This window comes from Egretta garzetta, unplaced genomic scaffold, assembly GCF_000687185.1.
Source record: "Egretta garzetta isolate BGI_Z169 unplaced genomic scaffold, ASM68718v1 scaffold260, whole genome shotgun sequence".
Lineage (NCBI taxonomy): Eukaryota > Metazoa > Chordata > Aves > Pelecaniformes > Ardeidae > Egretta > Egretta garzetta.
The window spans coordinates 3275330-3293741 of NW_009258662.1; the positions used below are offsets into that span (position 1 = coordinate 3275330).

The 18412-nt window shown below is 44.0% G+C and overlaps 1 protein-coding gene across 1 annotated transcript in view; it reads right to left on the minus strand.

Annotated features, from left to right (window-relative positions):
- Positions 1-479: 479 nt before the first annotated feature.
- The window catches only part of SFMBT2 (Scm like with four mbt domains 2), a 106927-nt gene continuing 88994 nt past the window's right edge, over positions 480-18412 (minus strand). Inside the window, exons 15-20 of the mRNA XM_009648420.1 lie at positions 15114-15223; positions 6721-6896; positions 4995-5167; positions 2954-3202; positions 2671-2799; positions 480-620 (exon numbers count right to left, since the gene is read on the minus strand). Of these exons, the coding sequence (XP_009646715.1) occupies positions 480-620; positions 2671-2799; positions 2954-3202; positions 4995-5167; positions 6721-6896; positions 15114-15223 (978 nt within the window). The remainder of the gene's footprint in view (positions 621-2670; positions 2800-2953; positions 3203-4994; positions 5168-6720; positions 6897-15113; positions 15224-18412) is intronic.

The window sequence follows — 18412 nt, forward strand, 5'->3', positions numbered from 1 at the left end:
TAATGCTACAAACGATCACTTACATTTCAATATGAAAGAAGCGTGTCGGAGTTGGCTAAAAGAAATGTTCATGTCCAGAAACTGGCCTAGACAAACTGTCATCATCCAGAAATGTCCGATCCGTCTCCTTGGGAATGCATCTGCCATGGGTACCTTTGTTTTAACAAATGACAAAGCATCTGATCTGTGCTGGCCTTGCACCACAGCGTAACGGGTTGGCGAGGCTCACGAGGAGAGACACCAGCAGTCTTTTGGTGTGCTTTACAAGTACAGAAAATTCAGTTCAATTTGTTGCTAGTTTTTTGTTGTGGGTTTTTTTTCTTTTTCTTCCCTACAGATTAATTCCTAGTGCTTCCAATTCCACGTCTTCTTGGAAAAGAAAACAGATAGAGGGAAAAAAAACCAACCCTTGAACAAGTTGAAATGTTAAAAAAAGAGAGGGAACAAGAAGGAGAACAGAAAGAAATGGAGAAGTGCAGTCAGTTGGCGTACTGTGCATAGAAAGCAACTTTTACTCGCTCGATCTGGTGACACAATTTGATGGCTGGACCAAGCTTCAGCTCCATGCATTCTTGCACTGTGGGCAGTGTCAGCAACAGAAGGGCTTGGCCATCGATGTCCTGGGGAAGAAAAAGACACAGAAAATGTTTTTGTTTGTGGATTCTGGAGGGCAGAATGCATAACCAGGTCTGGAGAAGAAAGAAGTTTGCCCCAAAAACTAAAGGCAGTTTTGTCCTCTGCCCTTTTCTCCCACTTTGATGCTGCCCACCTCCTTTCTCTGGGATAACTCATGCTTTTTCAGAAGTTGCCTAATGTGTCCTCATAGGCTCTCACCTTGTCCTCAGTTTGGGAAAAGCCTTCCAGCTGCTGAAATGCTGGATCACCTTCTACAGAGATTCTGCAGGGTCCACGGAGACCTGATTAGTTCCATTTTATGACTGAGGAACTGAGGCAAGGGGGAGGCTGCAGAGAGCACACTAGGAGGGAGCTGAATGGAGAAACAGAAGCCAGTCCCACTGCCAAGACAGACCCTTTCCCCACCTCTTTTGGCCCATGATTTGCACAGCAAAGCTTTATGGCTGCCTTGCTCCATGCCATGTCCTCTGGTCCACCCAGGACCTGCCTTCTTCCACTTCAGCTGCTGAACAACCAAGACAGAGGGGTCTGGACCACATGAAGCCCTTTCAATCTCTAATGTCCCAGAGTCACAGAATGGTGTAGACTGGAAGGAATCTCAGGAGGTCACATCCTTCTCTCAGGCATATTTATGCATCAAACTCCATGACCTAACACCCCAGACAAAAGTCACTTTATTAGGCATTTCTGTTGGCTTTACGATCCTCTTCTTAATTAAGAGCTCAAGTCCTCTTTATTCTTTAATGGACTGAGAAGCAGACGAGCAGGCTACAAAACTGCTTTTTACCCCTTAGGGCGGATCAGGGTCCAAGCAGAAAGAGCACTGTAACTCACAGGCAACATAAACTCCCCAGGACGGCCCTGATTAGAGGTAGCATTAAACACAAGGAGGATTTGGACACCTTAAGCACTGCTTTGATCAGGACTGTCCACAGCTCAAGTTATTCCTCCACTGAAGCTTGATGGCATGGCCCATTGCACCAGAGCTTCCTTGCAAATCACAAGGGAAAGCTCTGGTCATCTGTGTTTGATTAAAGTCCCCATAAAACTCTTCAGCAAAGGAGAGGTGGGGCTGGCTTTCAAGCCCTGGCAATATTCCAGGTTGATTAACAAATGGTTGGCGCACGTTGCAATGCTATCTTGCTATGGAGTGTTTCAGCCTTGCTCTAGACTTGCACTTCAACTTCTCCCTGTCAAAGTAGCTGTAGTCGGGTACAGTTATTCATGGTGAAGAATCAGAGATAGTTCAATGTGCAGACAGCCATACCACTGACTGCCATCGGCTGTGGCCTAATTAACCACACTTGCTTCTTTCTAACTACGATTTCTTAGCACTGCCCCTTACTTGCAGCAGTGGCTGTTACTCATTAGCCAAGGAATGGCTGTTTCTATCTAAATTTTACACGTTCACACTGACTTGAGATGAAGAGCACTGGCTTCTGCTCCTGCAAACCTATGTGCTTAATGGGGAGACACTTGGCATCTCCTAAAATTAGGTCATCCAAGGGCCTGACTGCCAGGTCTCCAGAGGGATGAAGATGGGAAGTAGGTGTCTACATACTTGGAGTATCTCGGTGTTGGTGCCACAATTCAGGCAGCCAGTTTTGGGTTCAAGCAGCAGTTTTCTGCTTCCCAGGCCAATATTTTAAAACAGGGTGGAACCCATGTGTCCAGAAGAGACAGCCTGATAGGTACCAAATAACCACTATCTGTTGGTATACTGAGGTACCTGTGTGACACTAGGATGGTGGTGCGGACATTGGCATGAACAAGAAAGGTGTAAACTTCCTGCTTTTCACAAGCACTCTGGCTGGGGTGTTTCTGGTCTCTCTGAGGATCTGGCAAAGCCCTGATTCAAGTTTCCAAGGGTTTTCACGCCTCGCCAAAATTTGTGCTACAGCTTGGTCTGAGGGGATCTAAAGTCTGATCATAATCTCTTTGTCGAAGCTCAGGGCCCAGCTAGCAAGGTGGTATGTGCTGCTCTTTTTTAGGGGGTGGGATGTGAATAAGTAACATGGACACAAAGACCTCTACCTGCTCCTGAAATATTTTGGCAAGAGGTGCACAGTCGGTCAGTTTAATAAACCTCACAACATCAGTCACAGTCCACTCCAACGGATTACTGTCCAGGATGAGTTTCTCTTCCTCTTCTTGCTTAATTTCCTACAAAAAACCATAAGCTCTCATAAAGAAAACTACCTTGTGTGGAGAACCAGGGCAGGCATGCCCTCCTCAGATGAGGAAGGCTGGGCACTGAAGGTTAATTTAGGAAGAATATTGCTATTAATTGGGAGTGAAAGCTTATGGGCATGCTCACTTCCTTGACTTGCGTGCACTTCTCTGCCTCGCCGTAGGAGTGGGGCTGCGGTCTCCGGCTCCGTCGGGCTCTCTCCGTGGGAGGAGGTCTGTCCGACTCGGTGCTGCTCCGCAAGGTGACCGCTCGCCGGGGCCTGGTGGAGGGGACCTCAGCGGAGGAGGTATCCGTCTGGTCATCGCGGTGCTCTGAGCTCGTTTCCTCGCTTCCCGTCTCGTCCTCCATCACGTCCGGCTCATCATCTTCGCTCTCCTGCACAAGGACCATCAGAGAAACAGCATCCAGGCTCGGAGATTAATACAGCAGCAAATCGAAAGGCACTGGGTCAAACTGCATGCCTGTGCCCAGGCCAGTCCAGGGTAACATTTATTTTAACCGAGTTATCTCATTTTCATTACAGTCCCAAGTAGATTAGCCCTCAATTTAGATTTGTTACAAAATGTAGAAGAAGATACACCGTGGAGATATCCTTTTTCTGTTTCGTACAAAAGGTCAACAGTAATAACTCATCTGGCATGAAATGTTCCTCTGTTGCATCTCAAACCTTGTGGCACTGCAGATGTGCATGAGAAGGGGAAATGGAAAATACTAAAAGGATAAAAATGAAACTCAGGTTGCTTGAGATGAAATAAGATCAGAAATAGGCTTGAATTTAAACCTTCACCTTGCTTCAAATTGTCACAGGTGTCACGGGTATTGTAAGTAAGGAAATTTTGGTGCATTTTAAAAATATCTAGATGTACAAGTACATACTTGCACTTGACTTCTTAGCTGGCATTTCTGTTAAACCCAGGACAGATGATTTTGCCCAGATTTCCCTGCTTTCAGCCAAACACGTAACTGCTGAAGGTGAAGCACAAATTTCCATTTAAAGGGTATTATACCAGATTGTTTTTATTTCTGTCACAGAGAGCTTGCAAGCACACACCAACTGATGGAAACTGTGTATTTTGAACTTTATATATACATAAGTGGCCCAAATGGCTTCGACAGCTTAGCTCTGATCAAAGTGTGAGCATGCATCCGAGCCATATGCTCAGATCTTAAGTGAAAGAGCAATTTTAGACAAAGTTAGTTATATTGGCTGAAAGGTCGAAAAACTTGTCTAATGGTTGATTTAGGCTTAACATGAGTTTATTTCAGTTTAAATTCATTTGAAATGGGTATAATCTAAGGAAATGAAGCAGAACTACGCCTAAATGAGAACCAAGTCATGAAGATGCCAGCAATCAACTGAAAGCTGCCTAAAATATCCCCCTCCAGCTGAAGTAGAGGGAATTTGAGTAAATCAGTTTTATTTCACGTTGCACAAAGCAGCAATCACTAGCACTCAGCTGAGGAAGGGAAACCACACATGAACTTTATCATTACTATCATGGGAAAACCACCCAGGAACAATCCACACAGAACTAAGTCTGCTCCAGGTTGTATTTGGACACGAGTCATTGCTGAAGCTGGGATCCCATCATATCACACAGCACACTGGAAAGATCAAGGCCTCAAATACCATATATTTGGGACATGCACCATTTGCTTGTTTTCTAAAGCTTCTAGCACTTCTGCTGTTTGATGTTGTGAGTGAAAAATACTACGAATGGTTAATGAAAAAATAAAAGCCCTTGAAACCATAATGGCCTGAGAGTTATTATTATTTATTATAGCATTTAGAGATCTTAGACATGGATCACAGTCCTCCTTCGCTCTGCTAGATGCTGCAAAAAGCATCTGCCTGCCTACAGGCTTATAAGGATATAAGGAAGGAAAAGTAAACAAAGATATTAGACAGCACGTTAGCTCATGAGCATTACGAAGGTGGAAGCAAAAAGCTCTGTCTGCTAACTCTAGAATGGACAAGGGTAAAAGTCCCCAAAGTGTCCCAATAAAACCAGTCTGATCTTAGAAGAACAGAGCAGCAAGGAGGGATTCAAAATGGAAGATGGAAGCATTGGGGTTGGCTGAGAAGTCCTTCAAAAGGAAGATGCAGCTGGGGGGATAAAAAAGCACCCAGGGGGCTTTTGCTGCTTTATCCCAGTGTAACACGTACCTCTGCAGAGCCTGCAGCATTCAAATCAACAGCTGATGACCTCCTTTTCTTCTGCACAAAGATGGATTTCCGCCTTTTTCTACGTCTGGCTGGCTTGACATGTCCACCTTTCATGTTGTTATTTTCCCCAATTGGTGGCTTAATTATCTTTTTCCTTTTCCCATAATAATAAGCTGGAGGAATGAAGCGAAATACCCATTAGAAACTTCAACCACCTAGAGAAGGAAGCTTTGGCTCGCTTCTTGCTACTGATTCAGTACTGCACTCTAGGTGCACTTTTACAAGGAACTTTAACATACCTTGACTTGGAAAAAATGTCCAGTGTAAATATAAGATGTCATCTTGGACTAGCACAGAGTGTTACAGCTCTTATGTATACACATCTATTGGTGATGAATGAGGAGTTCAGAATTTAAGCCTACAGTATGTACTTAGGCAAAGCTTCCACTAAGCCGAGCAGTGATTTGGAAGCAGAGAGGCCAGCGTGTTTCAGATTTGATCTAACACCTTTCTGCATGAGTTAACACTCTTAGATATACTTTCAGTTGCAAATGTTTCAGCAAAGAGCGGAGAGGGCCAGCTATCCTGAATTATGTATGTTTGTTCAATGCACAAAGGAATGGGTTTTTATTACCTTCAAATATTTCTTGGCCCAAGCTGAAATTAAGGATGTGAGAATCCTCTGACCTTACATTAGGGGCTTGGGTCAGGTGTTTTTTGACACGCTCTACAGCATCCTCCGGGGCTGACAGATACTCTGCCCTTCACCAGGTAGGGTATCCCAGGACATCTAAAATGGCACTTGGTGCCCATGTCAAAGCTTGTAACTGAACTGAGCTTTTCATCAAACCAATGGAGTTTTGAGGAACAATTCATCCAGCCACATACAACCACCAACTTTGAGACAATCTCAGCGAGAGCTCCCTTAGCTGGGCCTCCTCCAGCTCTCCATTTGCTACCAGTGGGAGCTAGGAGTCTAGCTCAGGAGCAGACTTCTACAGAAAACCATATTCAGTGACCTGAGTATCTCTCTGAGCCCATTTCTCCTTCTACTCTGGCACCAAACAGAAGCTAATTAGTTTCAATCAATCATAATGGTTTCTTGCAACCTTTGTGGAAGGAGAGCACTCACTTCCACTTTCCTGACATGTTAAAGAGCCAAAAATATCAGTAACATTGACAACAAAAGCGTTGAACACATGCCTAACTTCAGCCTTCCTTAATAGATAAGAACACGTTTAACACCCTGAGCAGAGAAAGTCAGTGCTACCAAACTCCTTCCAGCACCTTGGCACTGTGATACTGGCCTGTGCTGGTGCGTAAGCCAGAAACTCTTCACTGAGCATGACAGGATTCATCTCACCTAACAAAGGTGTCTCAGATGTAGCAGTTTAAATCTCAGCTGGCCACTGCAGGTTCCTTTTATGTGCTCCTTATATTAACTTTATGTATGAAGAAAAGTCAAGACTTCCAAAGAGCAATGACTTTCAAACAGATATATTAGGATAGAGTGAGATGGACAGTTGTCTGGAAATGGTTATTTATCTCTACAGAATACTAAGGGAGCTTACGGTGGCCTGGTCAGGATTAAATAACTGCTCTTAGATGAGATGAACCCTACTCAGGATGTATTACACAACTCCTGCTCTTCATCACTAGCTCATGCACAGTCTCGCACTGCTCTGATTCCCAGCCAGCAACAAGAAGCATTTTGGCCAATACTCACTGTACTTGGTTTTGGTATGAATGGAGCAGTTCTCTGGGCAGACTTCAGCCACAAGGACAGGACTGAACAAGTTGGGGCAGCACTCCAACTTTGCACAGACTCTTCTGCAGAAATCTGCTACCTGATCCGACGTTCGCACAATCTTAACAGTTGCCCTGTATGTCTTCCCTCTGTATCTAGAAAAGAGTACAACAAGACCCCATGTCACCAATCAAACGATGTCCTTCGATGCTACAGACCAGACTCTCCTCTGTTGGAGAAATTATCTTCCCTAATGACTTTTGGAAGAGTGTCTCTCTTGGGAAGGCAGGCAGAATACATCTACTTGTTTTAGTGGCTCAGATGGATTTGAGGAAGGAAAGGCAGAGTGAAATGATCCTGGAAGCTGAGGTATGGACATGACCGGGGAGGAATGCATGTGCAGACTGGATGTATCTGTAGATACTGCAAGAGACAAAAGAAAATCACAGTAGGCTTGGTGAGGCTACTACACAGGACAGCACGCCCATACTATGAACTGATGCCAAGTTTGGGGGAGAGGGATGTAGTCTCTCCTCATATATTGATCTGTGATGAGAAGCTTATGTGCCTTGCAGAGCTTTCTGGTCATCACCCTGTATGTGGGCCACACTGGAGACTGTCTCTATAAGCCCCCAATACACCTTTGGTCTTCTCCATTGCCATCCTTCTTGAGGCAGCTCTCACACCACATCCCAGGTCACAAGAAGCCCACGGTTTTGTTGTGCCAACTGTGATTACAGGGATACACACACTGCACAGAAGTATCTGAGTGAAACTGTACTGTCTGCCATACGGGGACAAGATCACTTCACCGCTATGAGATGTGGGCAATACAAAACCCGAGGAACTGGTCAGGAGTCTCTTGAGATGTTTAATGGGGCTGCAGCAACAGGCCCTAAAAAAACAATTCCTACAGGGAATGCTTGGAACAGAAATCTGCAATGAAAGGTTTGTCTTGAATTTGTTATCCATGTGCTACTAAAACATTTATTTCAGTGTTTTATATGAAGTGTTTCTGAGCGATAAATGGCTAAGGAAGATACAGTTACATCCCTGCTGTAATACATTGTAGATGTGAACTCTGAAAAACCAATTATCCCCATAATTTATTAAACAGCAGCACCAAGCTATTGTAAACAGTGAGATAAGGTTCTTAAAACATTTCTTACGCATCCTGCGGAATGCAACACAAAAGACAATCATGCGAGTGCCCGGTGCTAAGGCATTATAAATGTGGTTAGAGGAGAGAAAAGTAACGCACACAAAAGAAACAGAGGGGCAGGCGGCGAAAGGAAGATTGCTGGATAGGAGGCAATGAAGACAAAGATACAGTCATCAGGAAAAATGAGACAAACATTTGCGAGTGCATCAAGACCCACAGCTCCCTAGCAGGGAATCAGCTGCTCATAGTTGGATATGGAAGAGGAAGAGGAGGAGAAGGTGAAACAAAGGAGATGTGGCTGGAGAGATAAAATACGCAGCATGTGCTTGGACCCTATTCCCTTTTGGAACGTTTTACTGAGTTGCATGAAGCAACTGAGAAACTACCTTTTGCTGCCCTCCCTCCCAAAAACTCTTTCTGGAAATACCAGGGTATGGGAAAAGGGTTTGAAACTGTGGTACACAAAGTGTTACAGAGGGGTACCCAAATTAAACTTAGCTCTGAGAACAGCCCAGTCCAACCCTCCTCAGATCGCAGAAGACTTGATCCAAACTATCACCTCAACAGAGAACTCGTTCTGGAACCTAAATGAGCGTTTCTGCAGGGCACCAGGCTGCGATACGCATTTGGTGCCTGACCAAGGATCCCAGGTCATGGAGACAATCCTGGATTCATTCATCTTTATGGATGAATGAGTGGATGACTTAATTAGCCAACTATTCATGTGCAGACCTGGACAGACGATGTAAAATGGAAAAAGTGTTCCTTCCAGATACAGAGCTCTGTTATCCCAGCTTCCCTATGGAACAACTGCACAGGCAGGCTAGCTAAAGAGGGTTTGGCGATACCTAATGTTAAAAGAACAAATTCCACAGACATTTAAACCTATCAACTTACAAACATTTTCTATTTTTCTTTCAGTGTGTTTGAAAAGGCTCCTGCTCTTATTACTTCTCCAGGAGCCATTAAGTTTAGTGATGGCCTAGATCATTAGGTCAGTAAGTCTGACTCCTGTGACAGGCTGCTTAGTTTTATCGCCTTACCTTCACCCGAATCCCAACAACTTTGGTTGGACTAAAGCATCACTTTCAGAAAAGCACCAGCCTCCCCTTGAGGGTCTCCACATTGGAAGAATCTTGGCAGAGGGAGAACCTGTAGGTTCATGAGCCTATGCCTCATTTTATATCTGGATTTAACTTACATTTATTTGTTCTTGTTCTGACTTTCACTGCTAGGATGAAAAGACTGCATCTGGGTTTGTTTCCCTGCAAAAGGACTGTAATCAAATTGCCTCTTGATCTTCTTTCTTATAAGCTAAGAAAGCTGCCTGATGGGTACTATTCAAGGATGGCTGACGACTCCTAACTGTATGCTTCCCATTGTGTTTGGCTGCCCAGAAAGGACCCATTGTACTCAAGAGCTTGGTGAAAGAAAAAGATGAAACCAGGAAAATGAACAACTGACAGATTTCAGAGTCTGGTTTGAATGCAATACACATAGTAATTAACAGAGCAGACAGCAAAATGGAGATCAACACGACTGCAGCAATCAGTCTCAATAACCCGAGGTGTTAGTCCTGGCCACAATAGTATTTTTTACATTATTTTGGCCTTGGCAGCACCTCTTTCAACTATAAACCAGATTCTACTAATGTTTTTCATATTCCTCACACACTAAAGATTTTTAACACAAACGCCACCCAATGTAATCGTGAGCTGCTCGAGGACAGTCATGTGGAAAGAGCTCCTTTGGATATAATCAGAAAACCCTTTTCCATTAGCATCATTCAAAAAATCACCAACTACTGATATTCCCATTGATGTTTTCATACTAGGACTCCTATCCTCCCAACCACTTTTAAGCAGTAAGTAACCTGCACGCACAAGCACGGCAGCACTGGAGACTTGAAAAACAGCCGTGTCTAGCATAACATTCTCAGTTTTCTTAGAAAGCACTGTCCTTTTAAAAAAGATTTTTCAGCTAAAGTCAGAAAAATCTTCCTTTCTTCTCCCCCTTTCTCTGCCCTCAGATCCCCCAAACTGGAGAAACCCTTATGGCTGAAACTATTCCCATGAAAAATATACTCAGGATCTTTGCTGATCCATGAGCAACAATGTTATGCTAACAGCACTCTGCTGGCAATATCATTCTTCTGTTGAAGCTTCCTTTGGTGATAAAATAGATCAGAGGTTCATGAGAACAAAATGTCTTCTAGGAGCTCCAGCTGGGGACCATTGTGTGATGACGCAAAAAGCCTTGTGCTGAAGACACTTCGAACAGCAAGAGCACTGAGACTCCCCTCATTTTCTGAAGTCTCATCATAAGGATACAGCCCACAGTTCTGACAATCCTTGAGACAATTTTGAAAAACTCAGTGGCTAAAAGCCTCAATTTCCTTTCAGGAGACCAAACTCTCCTACCTATTCTTTTGCAAGAAACTTCCAATGTGTCTTACTATAGCTTAAAGTCTGCCAAACACAAGGTATCTCCAGGAAACACTACCTACTCACAGCACACAACCAAAGTCTCTCTGCATTGGATCTATCAGAAGCAACTTACCAGTACAGCAGCAGAAATTGTCTAACATCCACTTAATTGTGTTTGAATCAGACTCTGCCTCTATGGGCCATTCCAACTGTCAATGACAGAAACCCCTGAAGTTTCCATCAAAAGCCTGATACCCTTGAAGCTACTCGGTGTATCTTGAATACCAAGGACTTTGCAAATAATCGTAGTCTAGGAAAAATCAATAAAAATGTGGTAGTTATTTTCCTCCAAAGCTGTTTAGTCATCCAGTGATATTTTGTACTCTTGAAGACAGGATTCAGAAAGGGCCCTGGAATTGTTCCGGTTGTAAGGACATGTTTTGTTAATTTTCTTCCTGGTTATGGAAAGAGTTTAAGTCATTCCACTGGTGCTAATGACTTCTATCTCCAATATTTGGCACAGAAGGCCACCTGATCACACTAATTCACCCTTGCAGTGCCTCAAGAAGCACGTGGCAGAGCTGATGAGGAAGACAAACCAGATCATACGAGCTGTAGCTTTGTACTGACCTTTGAGGAGCACTGTTAACCGGCTGCCACTTGGATTTCATATCATTGACCGCAACCCTTTGGGGTTTTCTTTCCAGCCAGTTGTCCAGCCAACTCATCCCACATATGTCCAATCCACATCTCTAAACCCTGGCTGTAAGGACGCTATGGGATATTGTGTTGAATCCCTTGCTAAAAACAACATAACTTCCACCGTTTTTCCCTCAACCATCAAACCAGTTACCATAACAGGCACAACTCCCCCTTCGTTAATCCATGCTGGTCCTTCCCAGTCACCTATTGGTCCTGCATGTTCTTGGAAATGGCTTCCAGAAGGATTTGCCTAATAATCTTCCCAGGAACGTTAGCCTGACAGCCTGTAGTTACTTGAATTCTCCTTCTTGCCCTTCCTGAGGAGGGGTGTGACATTTGCCTTTTCCCAGACATCAGGAAACTTCCCTGAACTTTCCCATCAACTTTCAAACATGACAGAGAGTGGCCTTGCAATGGCATTGCCCGGTTCTCTCAAGCAGAGCTGACTGCATCCCATCTGGTTCCACGCACTTGTGCACATCCAGTTTGCCTATAGTGTCTCTAGCTTCTTTTCCATCCCCTCTGGATAACGCTTTATTCCCTCAAATAGTAACAGGGACCTGGGAGGCTTGAGAGCAACCCTTGCTAGCAAAGGCTGAGGCAAAACAGACTTTGAACACCTCAGCACCATTGATCAGAAGTGAAAGGCAGTCTTCTAAAGCATCCCAGAGAAAAGACTTTCTTTGAAATGCAGCTTCATGAATCAGCAGTGGTTGTCTGTGATGGGGGGGTAAATATTCCTAAAGTTCAGCTACTGGATTTTGGCAGATCTCAAAATTTCATTTAATGAAGGAGTCCTCGAGTACTCATCTTTCTCATTTTGATCAACTGGGCTTCATACAAGACCCAGGAGATAACCCTCTGCACACGTTGGTATTGTTTATGCCCAAAGTCCTGCAAAAATGGGAAAGTCCAAACAACCCCGCTTACAGCCCTTAGGAATGAAAGCCCTTAAAAAGCATAAAGTCCCTCAAGCATTTTGTGTAAAATTGGGACGCCAAATCTAGATGTAGGCACTGAACTTGAAGCATCGAAACTGTAAGGGTTGAATGCCCACAGCTTCGGCTGGCCCTCATGGGAATTCAGAGGATTGGGCCTGACATTTCTAACTCATCATCACCAGTAAATCAAGTTTGACTATTTTCACCGAGAGCCAGCAGTGCTGATGGGAAGCGACTGCCATCACGCATTGCAGACACATCTCTTGGGACAATCTAAATTGTTTATCTTCTTTGCAAGGCTAGTGTAATTGATTCTGCGCTGGTCACTCATGACAGCAGAGTAAACTAAATGCAGGTCGCCCTAGGACTGAAATAACGCATTCCTGGCAGTGCATCATTCGGCATTTGGGCGAGTGGGAAAAACAGCCTTCTCTTCACCATCCTCCTCCCTCCTCTCTGCTCTACCCTACTGCAGCCTTCGTTGCAAACAAACAACAACATTGTCAAGATCCAAGGAGTTGTCAGTTTACATCAGAAGGAAGGCGGTGACACGACATGTCACATTACAGCGCAGACGCTCCAGCTGGCTGTAGAGCTGTCATCATTAGCAGCAAGACACCATTGGGAGCCGGTGTAGCTGGAAGTTGGTGTAGACAGGCGTTTGCTCGTTACGGGTCTCTGTTTAAGATTCTGGAACACAACTGACTGTCATACCTGATGTAACATGCCATGTGCTGTTTGCACATCCCAGGGTATCTGATTTCATGAGCCTGTTGTCTTTTCTGCTTCTGCATAACCAAATGCAATTAAAACCCCGGTATGCTTCCTGATGAAGCAGCTCAAGCAAACTCCGGAAGGAAAAAAGAAAGAACTCCTAGAGTAGCCAAGCAGTCTTAGGGCATTTCAACCCTTTGTCAGCACTCTTAGACATACTCAAACTACTGGTATGACCAGCCAGCACCGCTCTGTGAGCAGGGCTCCAGTCTCAGAAGCCAGACAGCTACAGCAACAAGGTGCTGTCCAGCCCCATGAGCTCTGTCTCCTCAGGAGCCAGGGGACAGTGCCACACTGAATGAGAATACATTTCCATGCTTAGAAGTCACTCCAAAACATGCTCTCCCAGCTCTGAGCCTGTAATGACCCATTCTGTGGCTTGATAAAGTTGAAAGATGCTGCTTGACTCGCTGAGATCGCTGCCTCCTGGGGTAGCCATCATACAGGAACACATACACAATCTGTGACTGGTTGACCAACATAAAATACAAAAACTCCTTGCTGGAAAGCATTGCTATCCTTTTATTTGGCAGTCTATGTGGATATATGGGATATCCCAGCAGGCTGGTTGCCCTGCTAAATCAATGGGGGGAGGAAACAGACACGGCAATAACTAAGTAGAAGCATCATGGGGAAAGATAACGGAGAGAGAAGTGCTCATTACAGTATGATTAGCACATCAGGCAACAGTGAGGGAGGACAAGTGGGATGCGATATGGATGAGTGACAATCTCTAGTGGCCAATGCACTCATAACTGAGTTGGTCTTCCCGGTGTAAGCACGGCTGGAGTCAGCAAGCTGCCTGGGGTCTCAGTGGGTTGGGCTGTAGACATAGCTGACTACAAAGGACAAGATATCCCTCCACTTAATGGTCAGTTAAACGTTTTCCAGGATGTCTCCCATTAGAAATAAGGATTGCAGCAGCCTTAAGAACTAGATGATGCCGCTTTTGCAGAAGGTGGATCACCACACTCAAATGAGAAATCCCAACGAAGTCCTACTTTGGATACTGCTAATAGGAAATCTGCCTATAAACTCAAGTCTTTGCAGGATAGGACATTAAGATGGGGTGTTACAACTTGATTTCACAACTCCTAATTACCTGTAGGAGTGCATTATTTGCTAGTACAAGGTGTGGGAACCTGGAATCAATGAAAACCAGGTCATGGATGACTTGTTTTTAATGAAAACCTGCATGCGCAAAGACTCCCGTCCACAAAATTTCAACTGACGAACACAAAAACATGACTTTCCACATGGGCGAAAGAAGCAAATTAAACCCAGGATTTTCTAAGTAGCTTTTCATTTCTGATTGCAATCCTCCTTCAGAAAAGCTATTTCCAAGCATGGAGAATAACAGGTTTTCAATTCTCTCCCTCAACTAGCGTACACACGAGCCTTCTGCAATATCTGCATGGCCAAAGATCAAATACCACAGCAATCAATAGTGCCATATTTGACAGCCAATCTTTTCAAATAACCACGAGAAAATGCTTTTATTTCAAAAGGAGTAACAGTTCAGTACAAAAGGTGAGATTCACTATATTTAACTTCAGTACAGGTGACCAAGTTAGTCAATGGAGAAAGCTGTCTTCAAAGAACTATTTGTTGACATTTGTCTTGAGGTGGGAAGAATTGCTCTTTGGAGGGACTCTGGAGAGAGCTTAGGTGAGACTCACCTCTTTCAGAGAGACAACAGTTGTTGAAATACATCCTAAGTGTAGTGTCCATTACATAAAGGAGAAATAAATGGGTACATTTCAAAGTTGGAAAGGGAAATTGAGTATTTCCTAGATACACAGTTTTCCTAAATGTTGTTTAGGTGAGAACTAAGGCATATATTCTAGAAAGGCCTCAAATCTTGATCTTAATGCCAGATCTGTTAGTATTTTGTCCTAATCACTCTCCTGCTTAAAATTGTGTCCCTGCTATTTTGTTTGCACTTTTTTTTGGTGCCATTCATTCTTGACAGGTTTTTCTGCATTACAGTGACAGGATCTATATTAAAAGCAGCAATAATCCTACATTTAGAAAGCCAGGAATTGAGTTAATTCAATAATAGCCAAGCTTATAGGAACAGCTTATCATAAAACTCAGGACTTCGCTGAATAAACATGGCATTTTTCATCAAAATCGCGATGGCTGCTTGGAGAAAGACAATAGAAATGAACCCTTCAGGTGAATATTTCATTTCTTAAGTTGCTATAGAATGAGTCAAATAATTCAGTGAAGCAAAACGATAATTAGAAAAGCAAAACTCTCACAACAGAAAAAATCTTTTGTTCTCTTCTCCCCCCTCCCCTACCCGCCCCGGTCACTTCCATGTTTGAAGCCTCCCAAATAAAAGAGCACACGCTGAAGACTTACTTTGCTTTAAGTGTTTCCTCTTGGAAATTCCACTGAGGGTCTTCCACTAGCTGCAGTTCTCGTAAAACACTCCCTGGCTTGTAAGCTGCATTGATCACCATGCTGAGAACCTATCGAGAGACAAAACCGACAACACTGATGGGTTTAACTAGTCCTTGACCACACTATGATCCCAGCTGCTGGATAGGCAGGAGCAGCTTACAGGTGCCAACTTAGGTTCAAGGCTGCCCAGGGTAAGTGCTAGATGCAATGAGAAGAGGTCCCAGATTGGATCAATGTGCCAAACATATTGTAGATGACACATCAATCTGATCTGGTGACTGCACTAAACACTGCTAGCTAACCCCAAAGATCTTCTGTTAATCAGTATTTTTCTTTGAGACAGACCCTCTCGCCCAAAGCGGATTCCATTCCCTGCATTCATACGGGCTCAATTTAATAAAAAATGAAAAACCTTCTGATGTACCTCAACCAGATACAAAGTCACGTGTATCATTACACACTGAACACTAAAGGGGAAATTCACATACTTGAGGTCAGCAATACGCTTAAGCATCTGAGTGCTGCCTGCCTTGACTGTATTAACAGAATATTAATGAAGTCTACACAAAAAGAGTTTGCAGGAGGTGTGTTTGAAACCCAGTATGTGTCCACTCTGTACAACAAAACACATGTGCCAATCCATTTAATCCAAAGTCTCCGAGAATAAAAAATGATTCCTACTATTGGCTCAGGGAATCCAAGCTTTAATAGTCTACACTTGGCCTAAGGAGATAAATACAAGAAAAACAAATCTCTTAACAGCACCAGACCATGTGTTTGAACACTCTGCATTGTACGTATGTGAATGACCCCATAGTGAGTCTGGATTGGTTTTGATATAATTTAGCTCTTTACTTAATGCCTGTTCTTAATTCTTTGGGGTCCTGCAAATGATTCCATTATGACGAGTTTTAAGTTTCCCCAGCACCCATGAACGGGGTTCATCAGAAATGAAAAACTGACTAGGTCGTATAGCAAAGAGCAATGTTCTTATGTTTTGGGGGTTTTTTTCCAGCAACCTGGGGATTTTCTACTATTTTGAAAACCTCATAGGATTAATTATTTTCAGGCAAGGACTTAACTTAATGCTGCATAGTACCATGTAAAGTGGCAGTGGTTTGAGTTGCTTGGTTAGGTTATTTATTAGCAGCAAAATTTGATTTATCATTGGGCCCTTAGAAACATTACTCAAGCCACTCTTCAAAAAATTCCAATTAGAGAGAACTAAAGCAATGCCTAATAATAGCACCAATGTCTTGTGCAGCTCTGATCATCTGTACATCTCAAAGCACTCTATGAGGAAGGGTGGGAGCACACTCCCTATCTCACACAAGGGGAAATCACAACACAGATTTAACCCACAGCTCTCCAGCTGGTTCCCATCTCATCACACAACCCACTACACTAGTTACTAAGCCACACTGATTCCCAAGAGAATAAAAGAAAGCTTCTGAGTGAGTCCCTCCAGTTGCTCGTCCACATCTTCTCTTGCCTGCTACTCACCGCACAAGCTGATGGGACACTGGTCTCTGCCACAAAGACACTGAGATGAGATGCAGGGAAGCCCAAGGTGGGTTTTCAAAAAAACATCTCGTGCCTGGGTAGCTCCCACACTCATTCACAACTCATCCGATGTGTTCCCCTCCTCATCAGCCCATCCAGGGCGCTATTTAACTCCGACAAGAGGAGCTTGCTGGGGAAGCTCTCCTTCAGCTCACTTCTACATCCACCCTGCTTGCCGGTGGGAAAGCCGGGAGCAGAAAGCAAGCATCTCTTGCTGACCAATTCACACAAACAGCACTGCCCTGCTCCTTTATCAGATTGTCAGAACAGTTAGGAAAGGAGCAAGAGAAGAAAACCCAACCCTGCAAATAACAGCATGGCCCGGCCTGGGCGCTATCCCAGACACCAAATCAACTTCAGCCCTGCAAAGACACCCACAATACCAGGACTTTTCTCAAAGCTGGCTTGTCATCAGCAGAGCTCTGTAAACTTCTAAATTCAGTTTAAACAAGAGTGTTTTTTAAGAACAATCATTTCCCTTTAAGGGTATAAAAAATGTTTTCTTTAAAAAAGCTTTGGCTTTTACTCTTCTTGTATCTCAAAAAAGTCACTGAGTTTGGCATTACACCCTACAGCAGGAGTCCACCACCATGTTAACAAGTGTTATCTTCTAACAACTTTATCACTTCATATTACACACTGTTAAACACTAGGGAGAAAAAAGAACACTTTGTTTCATGTGGAAAAAATTAACTGTGATTAAAGCTAAAACAGTGAAGAAACCTAGACCAGTTTCCAGCTTTCCAGTTTCCAACTTTCTCTGGAGACAGAAAGTCACCTCACCCACAACAGACTGGTCAAGTTTTGATCTGATTCGTTAAATTCCTTTTGGCTGGAGTGTGACCAGTCTGAGATTTTGGTAGTTTTATTTTCAGCCCTCTCCATCAGGAATGGTTTGAGTGCAGCCAGCAGTGCCTTGGAGCAGAGAGGTGGGTTAGAGAACGCCAAGCTTTGCTGCTATGCACCTACGAGGTTTTATTTTGATACTGCTGAGCTTTGGATTTTCAGAGTCAAGCAGGCTGGAGTCACATCGGTGAGCATGAGCATACAGCAGCACCACAAGAATCTACTCAACCTTATAAGCACCTGGCATCTTGGCTATAAAGTTTTCCACGTCATAGATTTTCAAGTGCTCAAGGGCCCTTTTCAGAGCATGTCTAGATGTGCCTGATGCCACTGGGCAGTTCAGCACCTTTCCTCCCATCGTAGCATTTTGGTATTCACACATTTCCCATCTCTCCCCCCTCTTCATTAACGGGCCCAGCCCTGGATGAAGCTTTCTCAGGAGGTATCAGTGAGGAGGTACAGTTCAAAATACCGTTATACCTCTTCTGCTGCTCAAGATCAGCATCCTTGCAAGGAGAAACTCAATTTCCCTCCTCTATCTGAGATGTGAGCCCACATCTCCTACCTAACAGGAGAGACCCTAACTCCCAGGTTAGCCTCAGGCAGGACAATAAAAAGTTGGTTTATTTCCCTTGGAATAATGAAGTGTCTGTGGGACACAGAGAGAAGGGAAAAATGAGTTCTTTGGGATTCTTTCATTAGATAACAGGCTGGGGGAAGAAAGGATGGAGAGCAGCCCTGCCGAGAGGGACTTGGGGGTGCTGGTGGATGAAAAGCTGGACATGAGCCGGCAATGTGCGCTGGCAGCCCAGAAGGCCAACCGTACTCTGGGCTGCATCAGGAGAAGC